Source organism: Ambystoma mexicanum, chromosome 7q, assembly GCF_040938575.1.
Source record: "Ambystoma mexicanum isolate Mex_15411 chromosome 7q, UKY_AmexF1_1, whole genome shotgun sequence".
In the NCBI taxonomy this organism is placed as follows: Eukaryota; Metazoa; Chordata; class Amphibia; order Caudata; family Ambystomatidae; genus Ambystoma; species Ambystoma mexicanum.
Window position 1 is genome coordinate 887,499,888 of NC_090941.1, and position 21,622 is coordinate 887,521,509.

Here is a 21,622-nt window from a genome sequence, read left to right on the forward strand (position 1 = left end):
GGCCTACGAGTTTGGCGACAACATATGTTGATGGTTGCAGCTCTTATACAATATACCAATGGCTATAGTAAAAACTAATAGCCGGGTGTCACACAGATGAACACTAAGTAGGGGGATGAGACAAAGGTGGCAGTCTCTCCAATATTGTTTGCAATGGTGGTGGAACCACTGGAGCGCCTGGATGCCAAGGGCTGTTCGCACACTATACAAATGTAAAAATAAATTAAAATAAATTGGCAAGGTATCTCAGGAAAGAGATGAGGGACGCAGGTATTTTGGTGGGAGCGGTGCCAATGATCTGTTGTTATATGTGGGGAACCCGTTACAGACAACCTCCCAATCCTACCAGAGGTGCTAGGTAACTTCCGGAAACTATCGGGATATCGCATTAATATTGAAAAGTTTGTGTTATTTCCACTGGGGGGTCTCTGAGGTCAGGACCTGATGACCCTGCCGGACTGGGGACTCAGGTGGGAGGACAACTTGTTTTGATATCTGGGCCTCCTGATTTTTTACAGTATTGAAGAAACATTAATGTACAACACGGCAGAGCACTCTCAGGGATAGGAGAATCAGTCCAATTTTGGAAGAGGTTGCCGTTATCATTGATATGCAGAATAGCCCTGTGCAAACTGGTTATCCTCCTGAGGCTCATTTACTATTTCACTAATTTACTGTATGCAGTTAAGAAGGTCTTCTTTAAAATGCTAGATGAATGAGTAGGGACTCAGGGAGGAGGAGGGTCTCACAAGCAACTCTATGGTGTTCACTCCAAGAGGGGGGTTTAAATGTGCCTAAGAGTAATACTTTATGGCAGCTCAGCTACAGGTGGTGTTATTGTGGAACGACCCGGGGGGGGAGTTACTAAAGAGGCTATTGAGAGTCTACCAATCGTTTGAGGGGAAAAGACCCCTAATGTTATTCAGGTGGTGCGAGAGATCTGGAAGAAACTTTGAGAATTAAGCAGTTAGTGGGACTTAATAGTGCAGACGTACCGTGGAGTGAGGATCAGGGGCTTTGGATGGCACAAAGTAAATGGGTTTTTTGAGATTAATAGAGAAGGAGTGTGCCTTGGTAGGGGCTTTATTTGAAGGAGGCGAGGTGAATCAATTTGAGGAATGTAGGCAGCGATATGGGATTCTCAGGGGGCAATTCCTGACCAATGGGACAATGGTTGCATGCTTAGCAAAACTGTGGGTGGACATCCCGGAGGAACCAGCTATGAATCCAATAATCCATTAATGCAAGTACTCCTGACCCAAGGAGAGGGGAGAGCTAGGGTTTTTCGTATTTATCAATCAATAGGGTAGCTATTCCCTAAGGAGAAGCTGGCAATTAAGGCCAGGTGGGAAAGAGATACAGGAGAACAAATTTCGGGAAGCAGACTGTGAGATTTGGGAACAGATCCGAAAGATCTTGAGAAATGCTAGATTTCAGTTAATAATGTTCTGAATAGGGTATATGTAACACCCGTGAAATAACACAACACAACACTCGGTGAACAACACCTTAAGCGCAGACTGACCAAGATGTGGGACTGAGCTGGCAGGCATTTGGCACATGTTGTGGGAATGTTCGGTGATCAGGGACTACTGGCAAGCAGTAGTAGCAAGAGTCAATGGATTACTGAGTGTGTTCCAAGAGTGTACTTATGGGGAAAATGTGGAGACGACTGGCCCAGTTTATGCTGGTATTGGCAAAAAGGAGGGTGGCCATAGCATGGAAGAAACCCCAATGCCCATCCTTGAGGCAGTGGATGGGAGATATCCACAGGTGGGGGATGGTGAAATTGGGAATCCTGAAGAAGGAGGGGGTAGAGGTGGGTTGGAGTCAGATATTAAATTAACTATATTCCTCAGTGAATTTGAAGTCCGCATGAGGGTGAAAAGGGAGGCTTTCTGGAGAGGGGAAATGGCAGAAGGGAGTAAGGTGGGAGACACAGGGGTAGTTAAATAGGATGTAAGGAAAATGTGAAGGAAACAGGACTTTGAACCCGCAAAATGATACCCCTGTTGGGTTTGCAAACCCCTGAGCCTACAGCAATGCTAGGTGATTGTTAATCTTCAATTATGACTGTTTGCAAAACTTCACCTTGTGACTATGTGCAGGCGGTTTGACCCGGAGGGGGAGACGTAAATGAAAAGAGCATATACCTAACTATGTTACATGATGTAATTGCTCCAGCTCCATTCTATGCCAATTTGCTTCATGTTACAAAACTGTTTTTAATAAAAAGATTTACACACAAATAACGGGGCCTGGTCAGACTTCTCATTGGGCTCAACTTTCACAGTCTCCACTCCCTGCTCGACACACAGGACCTCATCTAGGCCAGCCTTGTTGTACACTGACTTTCAAAGCTGCCACCAACCTAAAAGTGCTTCAGTCAGTGACTAACTCTCACAGCCTTTGCCCCTAAGGCTTCAACACTCGTGCAACTTCAAACCATGCCCAGCTCTATAATTCACCAACAAAAGACACCAGTGGCTTCATTACAAGTCAGCCGGTCTGGAAACAACGGTGGCAGTAAATCCGCTGCCACTGTTGTTTCCAGACCGGCTGATTCCGAGTCCTGCAGGCGGGAGGTGTCACTGCCGCCAGGTCTGACCTGGCGGAAGTAACACCACCCGCCTGCAGGCGTACATGGAAACTGTCATAGACGGAACCAGTGTTTCCATGGTCCCCATCCCCGTGAAGTTCTACGGGACTCCATGGGAATGGGGCTTAACATAATTCCGCCTCCAGAATTACCGGGTCACCTGGGTTGTAATGATTCCAGCAATCACAGAGGTGGAATGGATTTACCGGTCTGGCAGCAGCCTGCCAGTTTTTCTGGCACGGCTACTGCCAGACTCGTAATGAGGCCCCGATTCTTGCTTTGTTTCAAAATGTGTCCCCATCCCAGGTTCCCTACCCTCATGGTCCAATTCTAGCCTGATTTAACCTGTCCCCAAGCACCCCCCACCCTCAAGACTTGTCGCCTATACCCACTTCAAACTAGTCCCAACCTTAAGAGTCACCACCTCAAAAAATTTAGCCTAAGACCTGCTCCGGACTGTGTACACACACAGTAGGCATTACCTTACACTTCATGCCTATCCACGGTTCAAATAGCTGAGTCCAGCTCATACAGTGATCTTCCCTGACATCAAGCCTTACCCATTTCAAACTATCCTTAAAAACTAACAACCCCCTTCAAGAAATGAAGCCTACCCCTGCTTCACGTTCTGTCCAACTCTTAGAGCCACCACACCTCAAACAAGTCTGGCCCACTTTAACCCATAGCCCACGTTTCAGAGCTCTCACCTAAATCCTGTAGCCTCATGTTGCTTTAAACTATGCCTAGCAATCAGATGCACCCAAGATTTACAAACCTACATCTACTTCAGACTGTGCAAATCCCACATAGCCACCACCCATACCACTCAAACAATTGGAATACGAGGTGAGACACGCAGTTCATACCCCACTCACCCTTTCCCTTCCTCACTATCCCAACCCACGCGACCCACATTCTTGCTACTCCAGCCAACCCTACCCCATTATCTCTACCCCACCCACCCTACCTCCACTTTCTCCATCCCCACCCACCCTATCTTCACTCTCTAACTGTACCCACACTGCCCCTAGTCTCTCTACCCCCAGCCACACTGCCTCCACTCTCTAGCCCCACTCACTGTAACCTCACTTGCTCTATCCCCACCCAACCACCCTTCCCCATTCTCTCTACCCCCAGCCACCCACCCTTCCTCCATTCTCACTACCCCCACCCACACTTCCCCCATTCGCACTAACCCCACCCACCCTTCCGCCATTCTCACTACCCCCACCCACTGACCCTTCCCCCATTCTCACTACCCCACCCACCCTACCTCAACCCTCTACCCCCACCCATCCACTGTACCTCCACTCTGTACCCCATGCCATCCCCACTCTCTACACCCATCCACACAACCCCCATCTGTCCCCCACATACCCACCATACCCCCATTCTCTCGTTCACCAACCATCCAGCCTACCCCCTCTCGCTCTACCCCATGCACCCACCCTCCCCCCATTCTCTCTACCTATACCCACCAACCCTTCGCCAATCTCTCTACCCACACCCACCCTTCCCCCACTCTCTAAACACACCCAACCACCCATCTCCACTCTCTACCCCCACACACCCACCATACCCCACTCTATTCCCCACCTACTCTAGCCCCACTCTCTCTTTCCCACCCTACCCCCACTCTCTCTTCCCCACTCACCCACCCTACTCTCACTTTCTCTTCACCCACTTGCTACCCCCACTCTCTCTACCCCCCCTCGACACCTCCTCCCTCTATCCCCACTCTCTCTACCCCCACCAAACCCACCCACACTTTCTTAAACCTCATCCAACCTCCACCACTCCTTCTTGCCCCACCCAAACTCATCCACTCTCTCTACCCTCAGATACCCACCCAGCCTACCCCACTCTCTGTACCACCAACCACCTACCGCAACCCCACTCTCTACCCCCTCTCATCTTTTCTCTCATACTCTTGCTTTATTTCTTACCCTCTCACTCACAACCTTTCTCGCTCATATTTCCTCTTGCTCATCATCGATGGCATATTCTCTCATTCATTTCCTCCCTTGCTCTGTTCTCTTTCCTTCTCATTCTCTTTCACACCCAGGCCCCTTATTGCATCCTACTTTAAAACTTTGCACTCTCCTCCTTGAACCATGGTACCTATAAATGCAAAATGCAAATAACATCAGTAAGCGCCAAAACTATTGGCATTGCCAATGCTTGTTTTTCTTGTTTATACTGGCACTGTCCTATGACGCTGCAGCCCACACGACTTACTTAATTAGGCTCCCGTTGACAACAGGCATTGCCTGACCTCGCCCTGGCTCAGGGCGCACTGCATCTTCTTGCACGCTGCTCAGAGGCCTGGAACCTACCACATAACATTAATTGGCTGTAAACAGCCAATGGCGTTTGGTGCTGCCTCTTGACTTACAGCCAAGGTTACAAAAGAACGTGTCGAACAGCGCTATTTGCGTATAAGAACGTAATGGTAGGGCCACTCCTCTGGCCCACTGCCAGCATTAATAGAAAACATGTACATTATCTGCGTAAAACTGGAAAGCTCTGTGTATATACAAAGAATATTTTAGTGCGCCACGCATTCCCACCACTTGACCATAACAAGACACTCCAGCCAGGCCCATTCAGGTCAGAATTGTGTACTTATTTTGAACCATAGCACAATCGATTCTGAGTCTGAGTGCGGACTCAGTGCCTGCACACTGCTGCTTGGCTGTGTCTGTCACTCTGTAGCCTGCTGTATGTCCATAGGGGCTCGCCCTTCCGCCCTAAACAACCGGTCGCCACTAAAGACAAGCAGGTTATAATTGTACTTACCTTTGCTACATCTGTGAGTTCAACAACGAAGCTGCAGCAAGCATTGCAGGATTTGAGTGCATGCTTTGTAATAAAAGAGGTGCTGATTATGTAAAACTACCGGTACAGACAAGGTGAGGTAAACTGGACATTTCTCACATTAAATGCAAAGAGGCAGATCTTCAATATACAAATCATCTTGTATATACATCCAACCACACAGGTAAGTGGCGAACCAGCCATTTTTGTCCCAAAATGCAGGCAAATACCCCCCACCACAAAATAGCAAGCAACTGACCCTTAGTACCGTGGGTACTAATAGTGTTTTTTTTATGTTGAGAAACAAGGTGTTCACCGTTTCTCAAAAAATACAAAAAAAGATGGCCACCATGGATTGGGGAGAAGGGAACTACATGTAGTCACTTCTCCCTTTCCATGGCGGCCATTGGTGGGTCAGTGACGCTCCGGATCACTAGTGTTCTCGGCGCCAGCGAGAGACGAAGCAGTGCCAGGCAAGTGGGGTGCGAGTGGGAGGGGAGATGAGATGTTGAAAAGGGGGGTGAGGATGGGGGCAAGGGGAATGGGAAGTGGGGAATGCTCATTTACCTGGTATCTGGCAGGAGAAATGGCAGCCTGCAGATCTGAGGCGCACAGAGCTCAGTGCAGGGGCTTTACCTTGTGGTAAAGCCTCCGTTCTGACCCTCCTCATTAGCTGGGAGATTGAAGCCACGCCCCAGCCAGATTCTAATACAAAAGAAAGCCCTCTACAAATTCTTGAAACTGCTTCCCAAATCCCTCTGTGGTATTTATATGTACTTACAGCAATCAAGGACAGAGTATAAAATAGCCCAGCAAGATACATGGCCAAGAGTATTTTTCTGGACATTCAATCTTGCTTGATATGACCTGGGAGGAGCATTGCAATTGGAAACTGAACCGAGCGGCCTAAAAATCGAAAAGCTGAACTACAAATTCTTGCCCGAAATTCTTCATGAGAAAAAAAAAACCTCTTACAAAAGGCGAAAAGGAGAGACAGGAATAATATAAGAACACGGGCTGAGCTGTAAAGGCTTGACTGTCTTTCTTGGCATGTTATTTACAGAACCGATGCTCACCAACAGCTTCATATCCAACAATGTCCAGGCAATTGGTCACCTAACCTAGATGCGACAAAATCCTCACAGGCAGTGACATGAAACAGGACATCCAGATGCTGGCAGCATGTGCAAAGTCTGCATCAGTTTCTAGACCTCTTACCTCCTATTTGCTGCCACAGCAGCAAGAGCATTCTTCCTCAGCAGAGCAGAAGGACCGTGTGACATGTGTAAACTCCAATGCCAATCCTGCTGGTGACTTCAAAGAAGAAACTGCAAGGGTGATTGGCTCCATTCTGGGTGAGCCCTGCAAAGCCAGCCCCATTCAGCTCACACGTGAAAGCATGGGTTACCATAGATGAGCTGGCCATGGGGGGAATTCCTCTGCTAGTGGCCTGCGGGGCTGTTAGTGATCCTTGCAGGGAGCAAACATAGTGGTGCCTGCCCCCATTGGTCCCAATTTCATAACCGACCATAACCATTACTACCCAAATAATACACATACAATTGTTGTACATTTGTAACAAAAAGGTCACATTTATTGGAGCATACACAATACGGGGGCAGTCCCAGCCCTAAACAACGTCATGGTTCATGACCATAGACTTGTAAAGGTAGCCCAAAGCAGGGCAAATTCAGAGTTCTGAATGTTCCGCTCTCCCCTTGCCGCCCATGGCTTTAGCAAGGCAGCAGACATACGCTTCAGATTGTACTGCACGTAGTACCTCTTCATTAGACTTCTAAGGTGGCCCATTAGCAGGGCAATGCAAAGTTCTGAATGTTCATGCTGTCCCCTTGCCACACACGGGTTTAGCAAGGCAACGGACATGCGCTCCAGATTGTACTGCACGTAGTACTTCTTCATTAGACTTCTAAGGTGGCCCATGAGCAGGGCAATGCAAAGTTCTGAATGTTCATGCTGTCCCCTTGCCACACACAGCTTTAGCAAGGCAGCGGACATGCGCTCCAGATTGTCTTGCATGCAGTACTTCTTCCTCGGGCAACTGAATGTTGTTGGTGAGGAATCTCAACTGTCCCTAAGGGACTCAGTGCCCATCGTCCGAGTATGGCTTGAGTGTGGCCATCGGGAAACCGCACACAGTTGAAACCGCTGCATCACACTCTTCCCCGGCTAGGACTGCCCCGAACTCCGCCTGTGACAGATATTGAACAATTAATACATGGTAAAAGAAAAACAAGCAAAACAGCACCTACAAACTTACAACTCGAAATCCGCTGAAACAAAATTACATATTATTGCATCTTGAACGGCTTTGGGCCGTGTATTTTGCCTTTTGGGGCAGTCAGAACCCAGAGCATTACGGTAAAATCACGATTGAACCTATACTCCAACCCCTTTGTATGTAGGAGCCTCATAGATACCCAATATTCGACCAGCACTACGTATCCTATAGTGAAAAGAGAAAGAGATGGGGGGCAGGAGTTCTGTTCAACCATTCTTACGACTCTTTGTCATTCAAACAAAAGCCGGTGAGACTTCCAGCACAGCAGGTGCAACAGCCTGCAGAGCCAAAACCTCCCAAAGCTGCATTGCCCCCTTGCAAATTTTGAAATGAAAGCCACAACAGGTCGCACACATAGGCCTCTCACACAGCCGTGCTTTTGTTAAGTTTTCTAAATCAATCAACCCATGCGGTACGGCAACCATCAAAGGCACCCACCATGCAGTGAGTCGCAGCATTCGTTGGGCACAGCGTCCTCTGATTCCAAAATAAAACAAGTGGTGCGAGAAAACAAAGCAACAGGCTCATGTGGTCCAACCCTGCCCAAGGCATATTTTATTTACAAGATGCATTCCTGTGCGAAATGTCTGAACTGCATTCTGGGACTTGTGGTCTTGCAGGTATAACAGGGAACTAAACATACTAAATCAAAACAATTCCTGACCAAGCATCAAAGCAACACAAAAACTCAAACATCCCACAACTCTCCCTGGTTAAATTCAAACCTGGCGGCACGGCGACCATCCCGGACAACCAGATCACCATACAAGATCGCCATGTGCCCCCTCTTCACGTTACCGTGCTTTGGTGAAAAACGTACTACCCACTTAACCGTGCTACCTGCATCATTTTGTCTAATTTCATACTCCTCGCCTGCCTGAGTTCTGCCCCTCACTTATAGCAGGCTGAGAGGTGGCTCGACCATCTCTCTCGGTACTTGCAGACACATGCTCAAACCATTGAGCTAAGTAGGACAAAAAAGGTAAGTAAAGATCCCCAATCGCACGAGATCACCTTTGGTGTAAGGACCCGGGCAGGCAATCGACAGTGCTCTCAGTGTGGGTGGAGGGGCAGTTGAGGCACGTAAAGCCTGATCTACTCATAGTGGGGGATCCTCCCTCACCCAGCAACAAACCTCCCACCTGAGCAGTGACCCGAGGACAATCGACTCCCCAGGGTCAGGAGAAAAACCGAGGCCCAAAGCCATCGAGGTTAAACATTAACAAAGCCCATGCGGCATGGCGGCCAACCCTGAGCACCCACATGCATCCAACAGTAATACCCCCCACCCCCCCCGATAATAATTAAAAACAAGAAACTGCATTAAACAATTGAAAACCCGCGGCATGTTACTCCAGGCTATATACGCAATTCTTATTGTTTCGTCCAACCCCAAGCACAGTAAATATATATGTAACCGGCATATTCCTCAATCGGTACACATGGTAACACAACTGTGTTTGGCATGGCGGCCACATGGTAAACAACCAAAGCCGACATAATGCTGCAACGTTAAGAAAGCCTGAATATGTTTTCAGGGGGAAAACATATTCATGCTTTTGGACATCCCCTGACTCGAGGGCGGTGCAAACAGGCAGAACACGCCTGCTTGCTTGATCTTTCCATAGCATAGTAAAAACATTATTACATCAATGGGCTTGTCATAACGGGACAGTCAAAACTGTCATAATGCAGCAACGTAAGGAAATGTCTGAATGTGTTTTCAGCAACTCATTTCTTTCGGCACTGAGGCCGCATATCCAACAACAACCCGTCGAGGCGTTAATGCATCCAGTGATTTAATATTCGGCATGCTGCCAACGGCTAGCAGACCCCACAGTAAATCAAAACGGGTACAAACCCCCACATCCGGATAGTTTAAAATAAAGTGCAGCTCCAAAGCCACGGCCATCAGAACCCGCCGCTGTGTGACGGCGAGACCGATAAAACAAACAGAAAATTACCCGATACTTAACCCAAGCGGAGAAGGCTAGGTCCTTATTAGATGTACGCTCTGGCGGACAACCACTTCAGGCAGGGGGGACTGGAAAGAGGCTGAGCTGCCAGTCCCCCTGCCTTATATCCCTTCCCCAGGCTCACACTGGATGTGCGGGGCCTGGGGACGCGCCTTCCTCCGAGGGAGGAAAGGTGGGGGGTTCCCTGCACCGGGGAGGGGGTGGCCAGTGGGGCGGCCCACTATGCGGGTTGTCCCTCTAGTGCCCCCTGCGTGGGCTTGGACATCCCCTGATTTTGCATTGTAAGCAGTGGCGTGTCCAGACTCTTTTCACAGGCGTGGGCCAAACAGGGCGATGACTTATGCCGGGGTGGCACCTAGGGTGCCAATCAGATTCCAGGGGTAGCAAGCACGTTCCACTCCGGGCCACTCCTTGAAATTCTATGTCACTTAAAAGTCATATACACTTCGTTGATATGATATGATATGATCGAATTTATAACACACTTGTACACAAGTGTGGGAGAACAAAATTACTATCTTAATAGGCCTGGTGTCATTCAGATCGTGTGAGTGCAGGGAAGAGGGAAGGGGAGAAGTGCCAGAGGAGAGGAGAAAGGGGGAAGTGCAATTAACTCACAAGTCAGCCACCGGCTGGCTCATAAGTGCAGAGAGAAGGGACTGTAGAGTTATAGATACAGACCCTTAATTGCTGTTGAGTAGATATATCAGCAATGGACTGTAACTTTGCACATATATAAGTAAGCATGATCTGAAAAGCAAACTCAGTAGAAAAACAATTAGTTGTACAATTCTAAAGAGATTGTTTAAATATCAATGTTGCCCTACACTTGCTTTCATTCTGTCCCATGTCTTTTTCTTCAATAAGGCGTTACGGAATGTGCATCTAAAAAACGGTTTTGGACTTTATTCTTATATTATCTCTTTCCAGGTATGAGATTATGAACTTTAAGAAAATGGGGAAAGATTATTATGACTACATCAATGTTGGAAGCTGGGACAACGGAGAACTGAAGATGGATGATGATGAAATATGGTCAACTAAGAACACTATTATCCGATCAGTTTGCAGTGATCCTTGTGAAAAGGGACAGATAAAGGTATTTGTTTGCATTTATTCCTAAAGTTTATGAAAGCTGAGCATGAATAAGCAGATAAGGAAAGATAATGAGGAGTGCCCGGGCGCAAGATCACTGCATAGGACACTTTCGTCATCGTATGCTATAAAGGGCAGAGTCCGAGGTCTTTAAGACGGAATCTTGCGAGTTATTAATCATCACCACCGAGGCCAGTTTGGAATGTGCGTTTTTACTTCATATTCAGGTTCAACCATTTCAATTTCTTCTGCACGTGCGTATTCACGATATTCGCTTCCAATAAAGCTGTGTCTGTTCTTTATAAATAGTTGATTTTGTTTGTGCTCCTAATTCTTGTTTTCCACTTTCCCGTAACCTTCCTGCCTACACTTTAAGGCTTCATGGGCTGTTACCTCCATAGAGTGCTCTCTATTTACTCCTTTTGGTAAATGCACTATGCAAGGGATACCATCCCATAGTTAAGAGTTATTTCTAAAATGTTAGGCATTTAAAATGACACCTTTTTTTCTGTTACCACGATACTAATATGAGAGCCTCGGTTGTGAGTGTTGTGGCCCTCAAGCCCCTTGTTGAAGGCCCAGAAGCTGCTCTTCTTTTCAGCTGCTGCAGGCCCAGGTGGTAGTGGGCCATACCCTTCTTTCCAGGGCCGCTGCAGTCCTCCCCTTTTCCCTTTTCCTTGCTTTTTTGTTTAGTGCTCCTGTCCGGAGCATATCTTTTTTTTTCACTGCTGCTTGCCCGGGAGTTATTATGCCACGTGGTTGCCCCAGGGCATAATGCACGGTTTCCCTTCTCCCAGCCGGCGGCCCGGGTATCTGCAGGCCATGGCCACACGTCTGTTTGCTCTCTGAATGGGTGTCTTCATTGTTCGCTCCCAGGAGCGGGCATCCCTCTCCTGAGCGGGCCCGCGAGGACGAGCTGCTCCTCCCTGCTTCCTCCCCGGAGACGCAGAGAGTTGCCAGTTGGCCTCATCACCCTGCTCTCACTGCCACGGCCCATGCTCACGGGCCACGCCCCCTCATCCCTCATGTCAGCTGTTCTTTGTACAGCGGTCACTGCCGCCTCCCCCACCAACGCGGCCGACGCTGCCTCTTCCTCGCGGGTACTAGGTGGCCCGTGCAAACCAAAACACAGGGCCCTGCACCACCCGCATCCTCAGTGGCTGGCGCTGCATCTCCATCGACGTGGGCACCAGGCGGCCCTTGCTCAACAAAGCATGGTGGCCCTGTACCACCCTTCATTGCCATAGCGTGGGCACCCCAGTGCCTTGACCTCCCCCCCTCCTCCATGTCCTGGCCCCTCACCCCCCCCCCCTCCTTCCTTCATACCACCCGGCATATGTCATACATCACATGTTGAAAAAACAACTCAGACACCTTATAAAGTTGGAAGAGTAAAATGCCTCAGCAGCTTTATTTTGCATAAAGTCTTGGAGTTATCTTACAGGCGATCCGTAATTCACCACCACAGGTATACTACTGTGTGCGGCTACCTAGGCATCCCTTGCCCTCCCCCCCTCTCCCTTACCCTCCTCGCCGGTGGACGCCTCAGGTTGAGCCCGGCCCTTGCTATTAACCTCTCTCTACCCCTGGCCGTTTGTATATTTCCCATGAGCGACTTTTGACATAGGCCCCCCTTTTTCTCTAGGTCTTTGTTGGGAATCCCCTGCCCCCCCTCCCCCGACACTTCACCGTGTCCTGTGTTTGGGTCTAGGTAAAACCGGCAGCTACGCGGTGCATCGCTAGTGATCAGGTTCCTATACCGGCACCACCACAAGTGCCCCAACGTTACACATATCCCACATCCGTACGTTAAATCCGACACCGCCCTCCGGTGCCGGCCCACAACTTTCTGCCTGCCTATATGGTCATCGCTTTGCGATGCCCGTCTATTTTTTGGCCTTTCTACTCTACTCTGTCCCCGCCCCTCCGTCCCCCAGGTGCCGCTTGTACCGGAAGCTCTATCCTATCTATGCTGCCCCCCATGTCTCCCTTCCGTCTTGCCGAGCCCCTAAATCCTCCCAGTTCCCTCTCCCCCAGGCCTCCCTGTGGAGTCTGGCCCAGTGCCCCCCCTGCCAGCGTAATATCTCTTAGGTGTACCCTATCCCATCTCCTTCCTTCCTTTCCCTCGCTTGCTCCTCCACTCACCAGGTCCCCAGTTTTTTGGGTCCCGCCAAACCCCCCCTCCCTGCCGTTTCTGCCCCTCCATCTCCTAGCTCCATTTCCCCCCAGAGGCAGACTTCCCAGCCCTGTTCTTCCGTACCCCGTCTCCTGTCCCCCAGCTTTTGGTCCTTGCCCCCCCCCTTATTCCTTGGGGCTGGCTTCCTCCCCCCTGTTCCCTCTATTCGCCTAGCCGCACTATCTTGGATCCTCCACCTCCCTCCCCCTCATGCCCCCCTCCTTCCGTGAAGACTTCCCCTTGCTGATTTTGTCACCGTTACCTGAGCCCCCCGTAGTCTCCACTTGCTCCCCCCCGACCGACTTCCCTTGATGGCCTTGATTGTGAGTTTATGTTGATTCCCCCCCCCCCGCAATTTTGGGCTTGGAATTGGCTCCCAAGTCCCCTACGTCCCTCCCCTTTTCCCCAGGGCCTCCCCTGAGCCTAGTACTCTTGGGGCGCCGTAAGATCTAAGCTGTTGGCTGAGCGTTCCCCTATGGGCCTGCCAGTACTTCGCTACAGGGATCGCAATGTAACTCCGCTGGGCGACCTGCAAAACAAAAGACAAATCATTACAGACATTTTGTTTCTTGGGAGGGTGGGTGGGAAACAAAATCCACGATCCGGTGGGGGCAGGAAACCGAGGGAGAATGTGTTTGGAAAAACCCGTGCCTTTATGAGGCCGGCTTCTCCCTCGGCTCCCTGCCCCGCCCCTTACGTTTCGCACGCTCCCGTCCGCGGGCTACGTGTTCCTCCCCCACCCCTTCCCTGCTTGAGTAGAGGGGGGAGGAGGCCGACTGGGCAGCCCCCACTAAGGGGCGGCGCCCGCCATGCCACCTTCGCTGGCGCGTTCGCCCGCCATAGCGTGGGCACCCCAGTGCCTTGACCTCCCCCCCTCCTCCATGTCCTGGCCCCTCACTCCCCCCCCTCCTTCCTTCATACCACCCGGCATATGTCATACATCACATGTTGAAAAAACAACTCAGACACCTTATAAAGTTGGACGAGTAAAATGCCTCAGCAGCTTTATTTTGCATAAAGTCTTGGAGTTATCTTACAGGCGATCCGTAATTCACCACCACAGGTATACTACTGTGTGCGGCTACCTAGGCATCCCTTGCCCTCCCCCCCTCTCCCTTACCCTCCTCGTCCGGTGGACGCCTCAGGTTGAGCCCGGCCCTTGCTATTAACCTCTCTCTACCCCTGGCCGTTTGTAGATTTCCCATGAGCGACTTTTGACATAGGCCCCCCCTTTTTCTCTAGGTCTTTGTTGGGAATCCCCTGCCCCCCCCTCCCCCGACACTTCACCGTGTCCTGTGTTTGGGTCTAGGTAAAACCGGCAGCCACGCGGTGCCTCGCTAGTGATCAGGTTCCTATACCGGCACCACCACAAGTGCCCCAACGTTACACATATCCCACATCCGTACGTTAAAGCCGACACCGCCCTCCGGTGCCGGCCCACAACTTTCTGCCTGCCTATATGGTCATCGCTTTGCGATGCCCGTCTATTTTTTGGCCTTTCTACTCTACTCTGTCCCCGCCCCTCCGTCCCCCAGGTGCCGCTTGTACCGGAAGCTCTATCCTATCTATGCTGCCCCCCATGTCTCCCTTCCATCTTGCCGAGCCCCTAAATCCTCCCAGTTCCCTCTCCCCCAGGCCTTCCTGTGGAGTCTGGCCCAGTGCCCCCCCTGCCAGCGTAATATCTCTTAGGTGTACCCTATCCCATCTCCTTCCTTCCTTTCCCTCGCTTGCTCCTCCACTCACCAGGTCCCCAGTTTTTTGGGTCCCGCCAAACCCCCCCCACCCTGCCGTTTCTGCCCCTCCATCTCCTAGCTCCATTTCCCCCCAGAGGCAGACTTCCCAGCCCTGTTCTTCCGTACCCCGTCTCCTGTCCCCCAGCTTTTGGTCCTTGCCCCCCACCCTTATTCCTTGGGGCTGGCTTCCTCCCCCCTGTTCCCTCTATTCGCCTAGCCGCACTATCTTGGATCCTCCACCTCCCTCCCCCTCATGCCCCCCTCCTTCCGTGAAGACTTCCCCTTGCTGATTTTGTCACCGTTACCTGAGCCCCCCGTAGTCTCCACTTGCTCCCCCCCGACCGACTTCCCTTGATGGCCTTGATTGTGAGTTTATGTTGATTCCTCCCCCCGCAATTTTGGGCTTGGAATTGGCTCCCAAGTCCCCTATGTCCCTCCCCTTTTCCCCAGGTCCTCCCCTGAGCCTAGTACTCTTGGGGCGCTGTAAGATCTAAGCTGTTGGCTGAGCGTTCCCCTATGGGCCTGCCAGTACTTACTACGCTACAGGGATCGACCTGTGACTCCTCCAAGACTCTCTGCTGTTTGCCGGCGGCAGAGAGTTCCCCCCAGCCTGCACAGGTCGCTCCATAGCTGACTCTTCCATTTGCTCCTCTTGCTCTGTTGTTCCTTGGTTGGTGTATGGCCTCCTTGTCCCCCCCACCTCCGTCCTTCCAAGGCCTTGCCTCCCCTGCCTCCTTGTCCCCCCCCCACCCCCGTCCTTCCAAGGCCTTGCCTCCCCTGCCAGCCCGCGCACCCTACACCCAGGCAGCAAGCAGTGAAGTAAACGCCCTGGGGGGGGGGGTCTGGAGGGTGGGGGTGTACGAGTTGGGCTGAGGATATTCCATTTGTTGCCATTGCCGGGTTGAGGACCTAGGCCTAGGTCAGGTTGTTTCGTAACTGTGAGGGTGTAGGCAAATACCTAATTTCGAACCCTACCTTAAATACGCGATGCCCTTACGTGTAGTTTGTTTGAGTGGACTTGAAATTAGTTCCAGTGAATTTGGGTGGATTCTCTACTGCCCCCTTCAGGAGATACCTCCCCGTTAATACACACTTAGCTCCTGCGGCACGTTACTTTGTGATGCTTAACTGGTTGGTTTAATTGAACTGTCTTGCCCTACAAATCATGCTTGAATGTGGTATTTGTGCTCTCACCCTTGCTCCCCCCCCCAATTCCCGGTGTCTGGTTCTGTACCCCTTAATACTGGGCCCCCTTGCTCCCTGAGGCGCTGTTAGAGGAATATGTCTTAATTGCGTATTTATCACGCGCTTAGTACCCAGAGGTTTCTAAGCGCGGACTCAAAACTGTGTTGCTTCGTGTCGTCTTGCTTCCAAGGAGTGCAAGGAGGACGACAACGAGACATTAAGAAGTAGAGACCTCAATCGGACCCATGTCAAATGGACACACCTCAACCAGAATGTAACTAAGAGAATCGGGGCTGGGTGGGTTCCCCCTGCCTAACATGGGCCCGTGTGAGGCATGCAAACGTTTCACCGAGACGAGCACCATGTATGCACCACAAACCTTATGCCACAGTAGAATTAGTGAGCGTCTAAGCACTGTTCCCATCTGACACAAGAGCGATAATCAATCACGTGTCTGAAAAATTAGCACCTGATGTAAAGATTGTGCCTGGCTCTATCGTTTTCCCTCCATCAACAAATAACAATTTTTTTTTTCCCCAAGAAATCCACATAACATCCGTGTTGGTGGCACTTTAAAATTGTAAATTTATATCCGGTATAACACATTTGCATACCCACCTCTACATTCCGCCACAAACCCCACCAACATGGTTGAAATCATTTAACCCAAAGGAATTGAAAACCCCGGCCGCCACCGCCTGGGGGCCCCTCCAAGCACACTGAGTGGCCCGCTAAAACATCAGCCCTCGGATGCGGACCCAGGAACATAATCTCCCCAGCTGACCTTCGTTATTTACACAGCGGGTACCCCGCATGCCGCCGCCGCCACACCTGTAACTGCAACACATGTCTGCTACTTCGGTTGCGAAATATTACAGCCCCCAACATGCCCAACGCGACCCCATCCCGGCTACCATGTGCACCAAATGACTCCTCACGATCACAGGCTGGCCTCACTACACGGCAAGCAGATTTCGTAACCATGACTGCCCCAGAATGCCAGTCACAACGCAGGCAAGACGACCCAATTGTTCTTCAAAACCTGCCCCCCGACCGTACATATGGATAATATTATGTGGCCACATTCTTTTTAGCCTTCCGCCATTTTGTTTCTGCACGCCTGTCCTATGGTTTAAATGTGCGTGTGTGTGCATTACTTAAAACTTACACTCCGCTGTACCACTTGTTCGCATCGCGGCGAACCGTTCCAGCCCAATACAAGAACACACTGTAAGACGGTGACATTCTCCTGCCACTACCCATGCAGTACTGGACAAAAACCCCTTATAATGATAATGATGTGATATTTATATAGCGCCTTAATCTAAAGCGCTTTTCCGAGCACAGCTTTACATATCCCCCCCACGTCGTTGCCCATAAGGCCCCCCAAACCGTGCTGTGTGCGCCAACAAAACCACCCGAGAGACCGCTCCTCCACTAAACTCACTTTACTCCTAAAAGGGGGGTCCTTTCCTTGATTCTTACCGCGACCTCGGTGCCGCACTCGCATGGTCATCGTGGACAACATAGCTGGCTTGCGGGACGACGCCCGCCTCCTTCCTCTCCTTACTACCTCATGTCTTAACCTACAAAAACATCACGCCCGTCTCTCCTACTGCCTGCGTGCAGCTCCCCCGCGGGGCGCGCTGAAGTTTGGTTTACCGGAACCAGCGGCCCCAATCCCGACATACTAATTGCTCTGCCCATTTAAAATATACAATTTTAGTCGTCCCGTTTCAACCCTGAAACAACCATGACACCCTAAATGGGTGTGAATAAAGCGCAATCACATTTGGTATGGCCTAACCGCCTTTGCAAACCAACTTCCCCAGGGCTTGGTAACCGCATTATTCAGTGTTGCGTGCCAATGCTGAAACCCAAAAGAAAACTGTCCAGATTTTCAACAGCCCCCAAAATTACATTGTGCCAGCGCGTCTGATGCATGATTTTGTTTACAATCGCACGCACGATTCCCCCGCGAGGTAAGCAAAGGGGAGGGAGGGTGCTCCCTGCGGGCCCTATGGGCCCAACCTGCCCAGGACTGGCTTTCTCCTTGCCCCTCCCCCACCATTCCTCTGACAGTCCATTATTCTCACTGGAAGCATGACCCCTCTTAGCTGGACACCCCTTCAGTTGAAACACCTCACGCACATTTCCAGTACCATGAACGGAGAGCGGAACCCACACGCCCCAGCATGCAAGCAAGATCAGGATGCCAGGCCACAAACCACCCCGGCGATGCAATGGCCAATTGTTGTGTTTAAGCAGCCCTCTGACGTTGCCCCCGTCGGCAATGCCTCTCTGCCACTTCCAACAACCCGGCCACCATTTGAACGCAGCCTTGCCAACTCGGCGGCCCGTGCGTCTATCCCACAAAAGAAGTGAACCCCTGCTGCACTTGGTACCTGATGCAGCCCACCTGTGTTTGTCACTCGGGAATTAATCAATGTGTGCGCAATGCACCGCTGCACACCATACAAATATGCCCAAGCACGTTCCTTGCTTCTGACCATTACAAACCTCAGTAACAGGCGCAACCCGGCCTATGTAACTCGAGCACAAAAACCCCACTGCTACTGTGGCGCCCCTACCGGATGAGGCCACCCGCCTTGCAAACCTCCCCCCCAAGACCCTGCCATGAGGTAAGCGTCGGCCCATGTACCACCTAAATTCCATCAACTCCACACCTTCCCCCGCGGCAAGTTCCGGCGGTGACCCTCGGCAAACAATACATTCCCGTTCTAAATTACACGGGTGATTACACACACTTCCCGCCTATGATGCCCGCCAGTTGGAGCTCCTTGTCACACTCCCCCCATGCTATTCCTCCTTCGGTTCCGTGATCGCATCTCCTGCCTGGGTGATAGCGAACTCCAGACAGAGATGGGCCTGACCTATTTCGTGTCTCTAGCCAACTCCCGTACGGTAACACTATCAAAATCCCAGGCACGCAAATTGTAAACGCACGCACGGCTGTACCTGCAAAAGGGGTTCTCCCTCAAAAAACCCTAAATTTTACGACTATTACCTCTCAATTATTTCCGCGAGACCAACAGGAAACAGAAAACCCTCTCGCCGGAACACGGGAACCTCCATGCTGGTCCAACACGAACACGAGCAGCAGCAAGCCCATTCCTTCAGCAGCTGCAGACCCAAACGAAAACCTCCTTGGTGGGTAACGGGCGTCCTTTGCAGCAAACAAAATCCACGATCCGGTGGGGGCAGGAAACCGAGGGAGAATGTGTTTGGAAAAACCCGTGCCTTTATGAGGCCGGCTTCTCCCTCGGCTCCCTGCCCCGCCCCTTACGTTTCGCGCGCTCCCGTCCACGGGCTACGTGTTCCTCCCCCACCCCTGCCCTGCTTGAGTAGAGGGGGGAGGAGGCCGGCTGGGCAGCCCCCACTAAGGGGCGGCGCCCGCTATGCCACCTTCGCTGCGCGTTCGCCCGCCATTGTTGTGGCCCGCTCCCGGTTCGCTGGAGCGGGCCTCCTCAGATGCCGGTTTCACCCAGCATGAACCACAGAACTGCGTCCACGCAGTATTGATACAGCAGGGAGCACCATGCATACTCTGGATCACTGCAGGGGGAATGCCATTGCTGGGTGCACCCAGCCAACTGCAGCCGCGGCTCTGGGGGCACCCAGGCCGGGGTTGCACCCAGGGCCATGTTCAGATGGCAAGACACAGCTGTTGGGACGGAGTTGCCCAGCAGAGGCACCGTCCGGATACCCGGCCACATGGACGGGCCCTCGGCAGGCTGCACGGCACCAGCATGGTGCCTCCAAACCACGACGCATGAGTCAGTTTAGGATCGACTGACGAGCCGGAACTGGCTCGTCCCTTTTATTAGGTTGGTCACATGGTTAACGCCATGTGACGAATACACAAGACCTGGGAGCTACCATGCTCCCAGGAGGGGTGACATGCAACAGTATGTATCTCGTTCCCTCATTTAATCCTGTATTTCCCTTTGTTCGGTGTCTCCAGTAATGTGTCAATGCCTATTTGAAATGCACCGATATATTTATCTGTCTGACAGCCGGAACAAATAATATTCCCCTAAGGTGGCAGGTAATTTTGCACCAGTTTTTGCCCAGATCAATCTGTACAAAATGCAATCCTTGCACTCAACAGTCAGTGCAAATGCTGTTTCGGTTCTGGGCACTCAGCTCAATGCCAATTTCTGCAATGGTGACACAGTGAGCTTGGCAAAGTTGCACATCAATCAGGCCAAACTGGCCATCAATGTTGCAATTTTTGTGATCTTGGCCTCAATACCTACCGTTTTAGCCCCCTGCCTCCCTACCAAACCTGCGGCTACTCTACTAATCGGCTGGTAAGCATCCAGTTATGATGAGTGTGCCTCTCAATATAATGAGATTATTTGGGGGAAGAACATTACACTCCCAAGGCTCAAAACTAACTCTCGGTCCTTATCCCTTTATTTTTTATTTTTTCATTTATGTATTTATATACAGGAGGAACAATGCGCTTTTGATCACAAAAGAACATACAATAGATACGAAATCAGATTTTAATGAGAAGCAGTGAGTTTCTTACAATGGGTTGAGTTTGAGGGACATTCTGACCAGTTGATGGAGCGGAGTAAATGGAACAGTCAGTGGGAACAATACATACGTGGACATACATAGATTAAGGACAACCAACATTGGACATTTTTAAGTGCAGGATGGTGATACGGCTAGCTGTGCTCGGGCTGCAACCATGATGGGTAAAGTGCTTTAGTAGAGGCAGATGAAATGAGGGACAGAGGCAGGTTAGAGACAAGGGAAAAATGTTAGCTAGCAGGCAGATGAGAGGTAGGTTAAGAGGGTAACTCAGAGGCAAGGAGGTAGGCTTTTAGTTTGGTTTTGAACAAATCACTATGGACTGTTTTTCGGATGCCCGGGGAAAATCAAGTGGAGCAAGAAGAGAGAAGGAACATAAGTGAGAGGAAGCACAGGGAAGGAGAGCGGCCACAAGGGTAGCCAAGGAGGCAGATCAGAGATTACGAGAAAGCTTGTAGAGTTGAACAGAGGAGTATAGAAACAGTGATGCCCTTCCATGGATAGATTTGTGAACCAGGAGAAGACATTTTAATCTGGCCCTATTTTGCATCATCAGCCATCCAGCCTAGTGACGGTATGAGCAAGTAAGTGTGAAGTGAGGGAGGGCAAAGAAAGTCCTCATAGTGAAGTTAATGATCTTGTCGAGAGGACACAAAGCATAGTTGGGGAGACAAAAGAGGATGCTGGCATAATATTCCAGTTTGGAGAACACAAGAGTGGTTAAGAGATGCTTGGTGGTGTTGAAAATAAGGAGGTGTCCGATTTTCCTAATATTTAGGAGGCTGAGGCAAGCTGCTGTAACAGTTTTGGAGTTGAAAGTAGAGAAGGTGTGAGTAGGGTCATAGATGATGCAGAGGTTTCTAGCTGAAGAAAAGTAGGTGTGAGTGTCAGGTGGGAACTGGATAGGTAGAGGAAGAGATGAGAGAGAGCTTTTTGCAAGGAAGAAGAGCACCTCTCTTTTGGGAGAGTTTAACATCATGGAGGGTGAATCCAATATTTAATGGCAGAGAGAAAGTTGGAAATGTTGAAAGAGAGATCAGCGAAGAGTTCAGTAAAAGAGAAGAAGATTTGGGTGTTGCCCACAAAGAGTCAGTACGAGAAACAAAAGGAGGAGATTAGTGCCCCAAGAACAAAGTTGTGGAGTGCAAAGAGGAGTGGGCCCAACTTGTGGAACAA

The 21,622-nt window shown here is 50.6% G+C and overlaps 1 protein-coding gene across 6 annotated transcripts in view; it reads left to right on the forward strand.

The window, feature by feature from the left end:
• The window catches only part of GRM5 (glutamate metabotropic receptor 5), a 1,801,008-nt gene that overhangs the window by 1,491,909 nt on the left and 287,477 nt on the right, over window positions 1–21,622 (forward strand). For all 6 annotated transcript variants that reach the window (XR_011284099.1, XM_069639438.1, XM_069639437.1 and 3 more), the window contains exon 6: window positions 10,622–10,790. Coding sequence is in view for 5 of the 6 variants with exons in the window: in XM_069639438.1 (XP_069495539.1) it covers window positions 10,622–10,790 (169 nt within the window). In the remaining variant the exon portion in view is untranslated. The remainder of the gene's footprint in view (window positions 1–10,621; window positions 10,791–21,622) is intronic.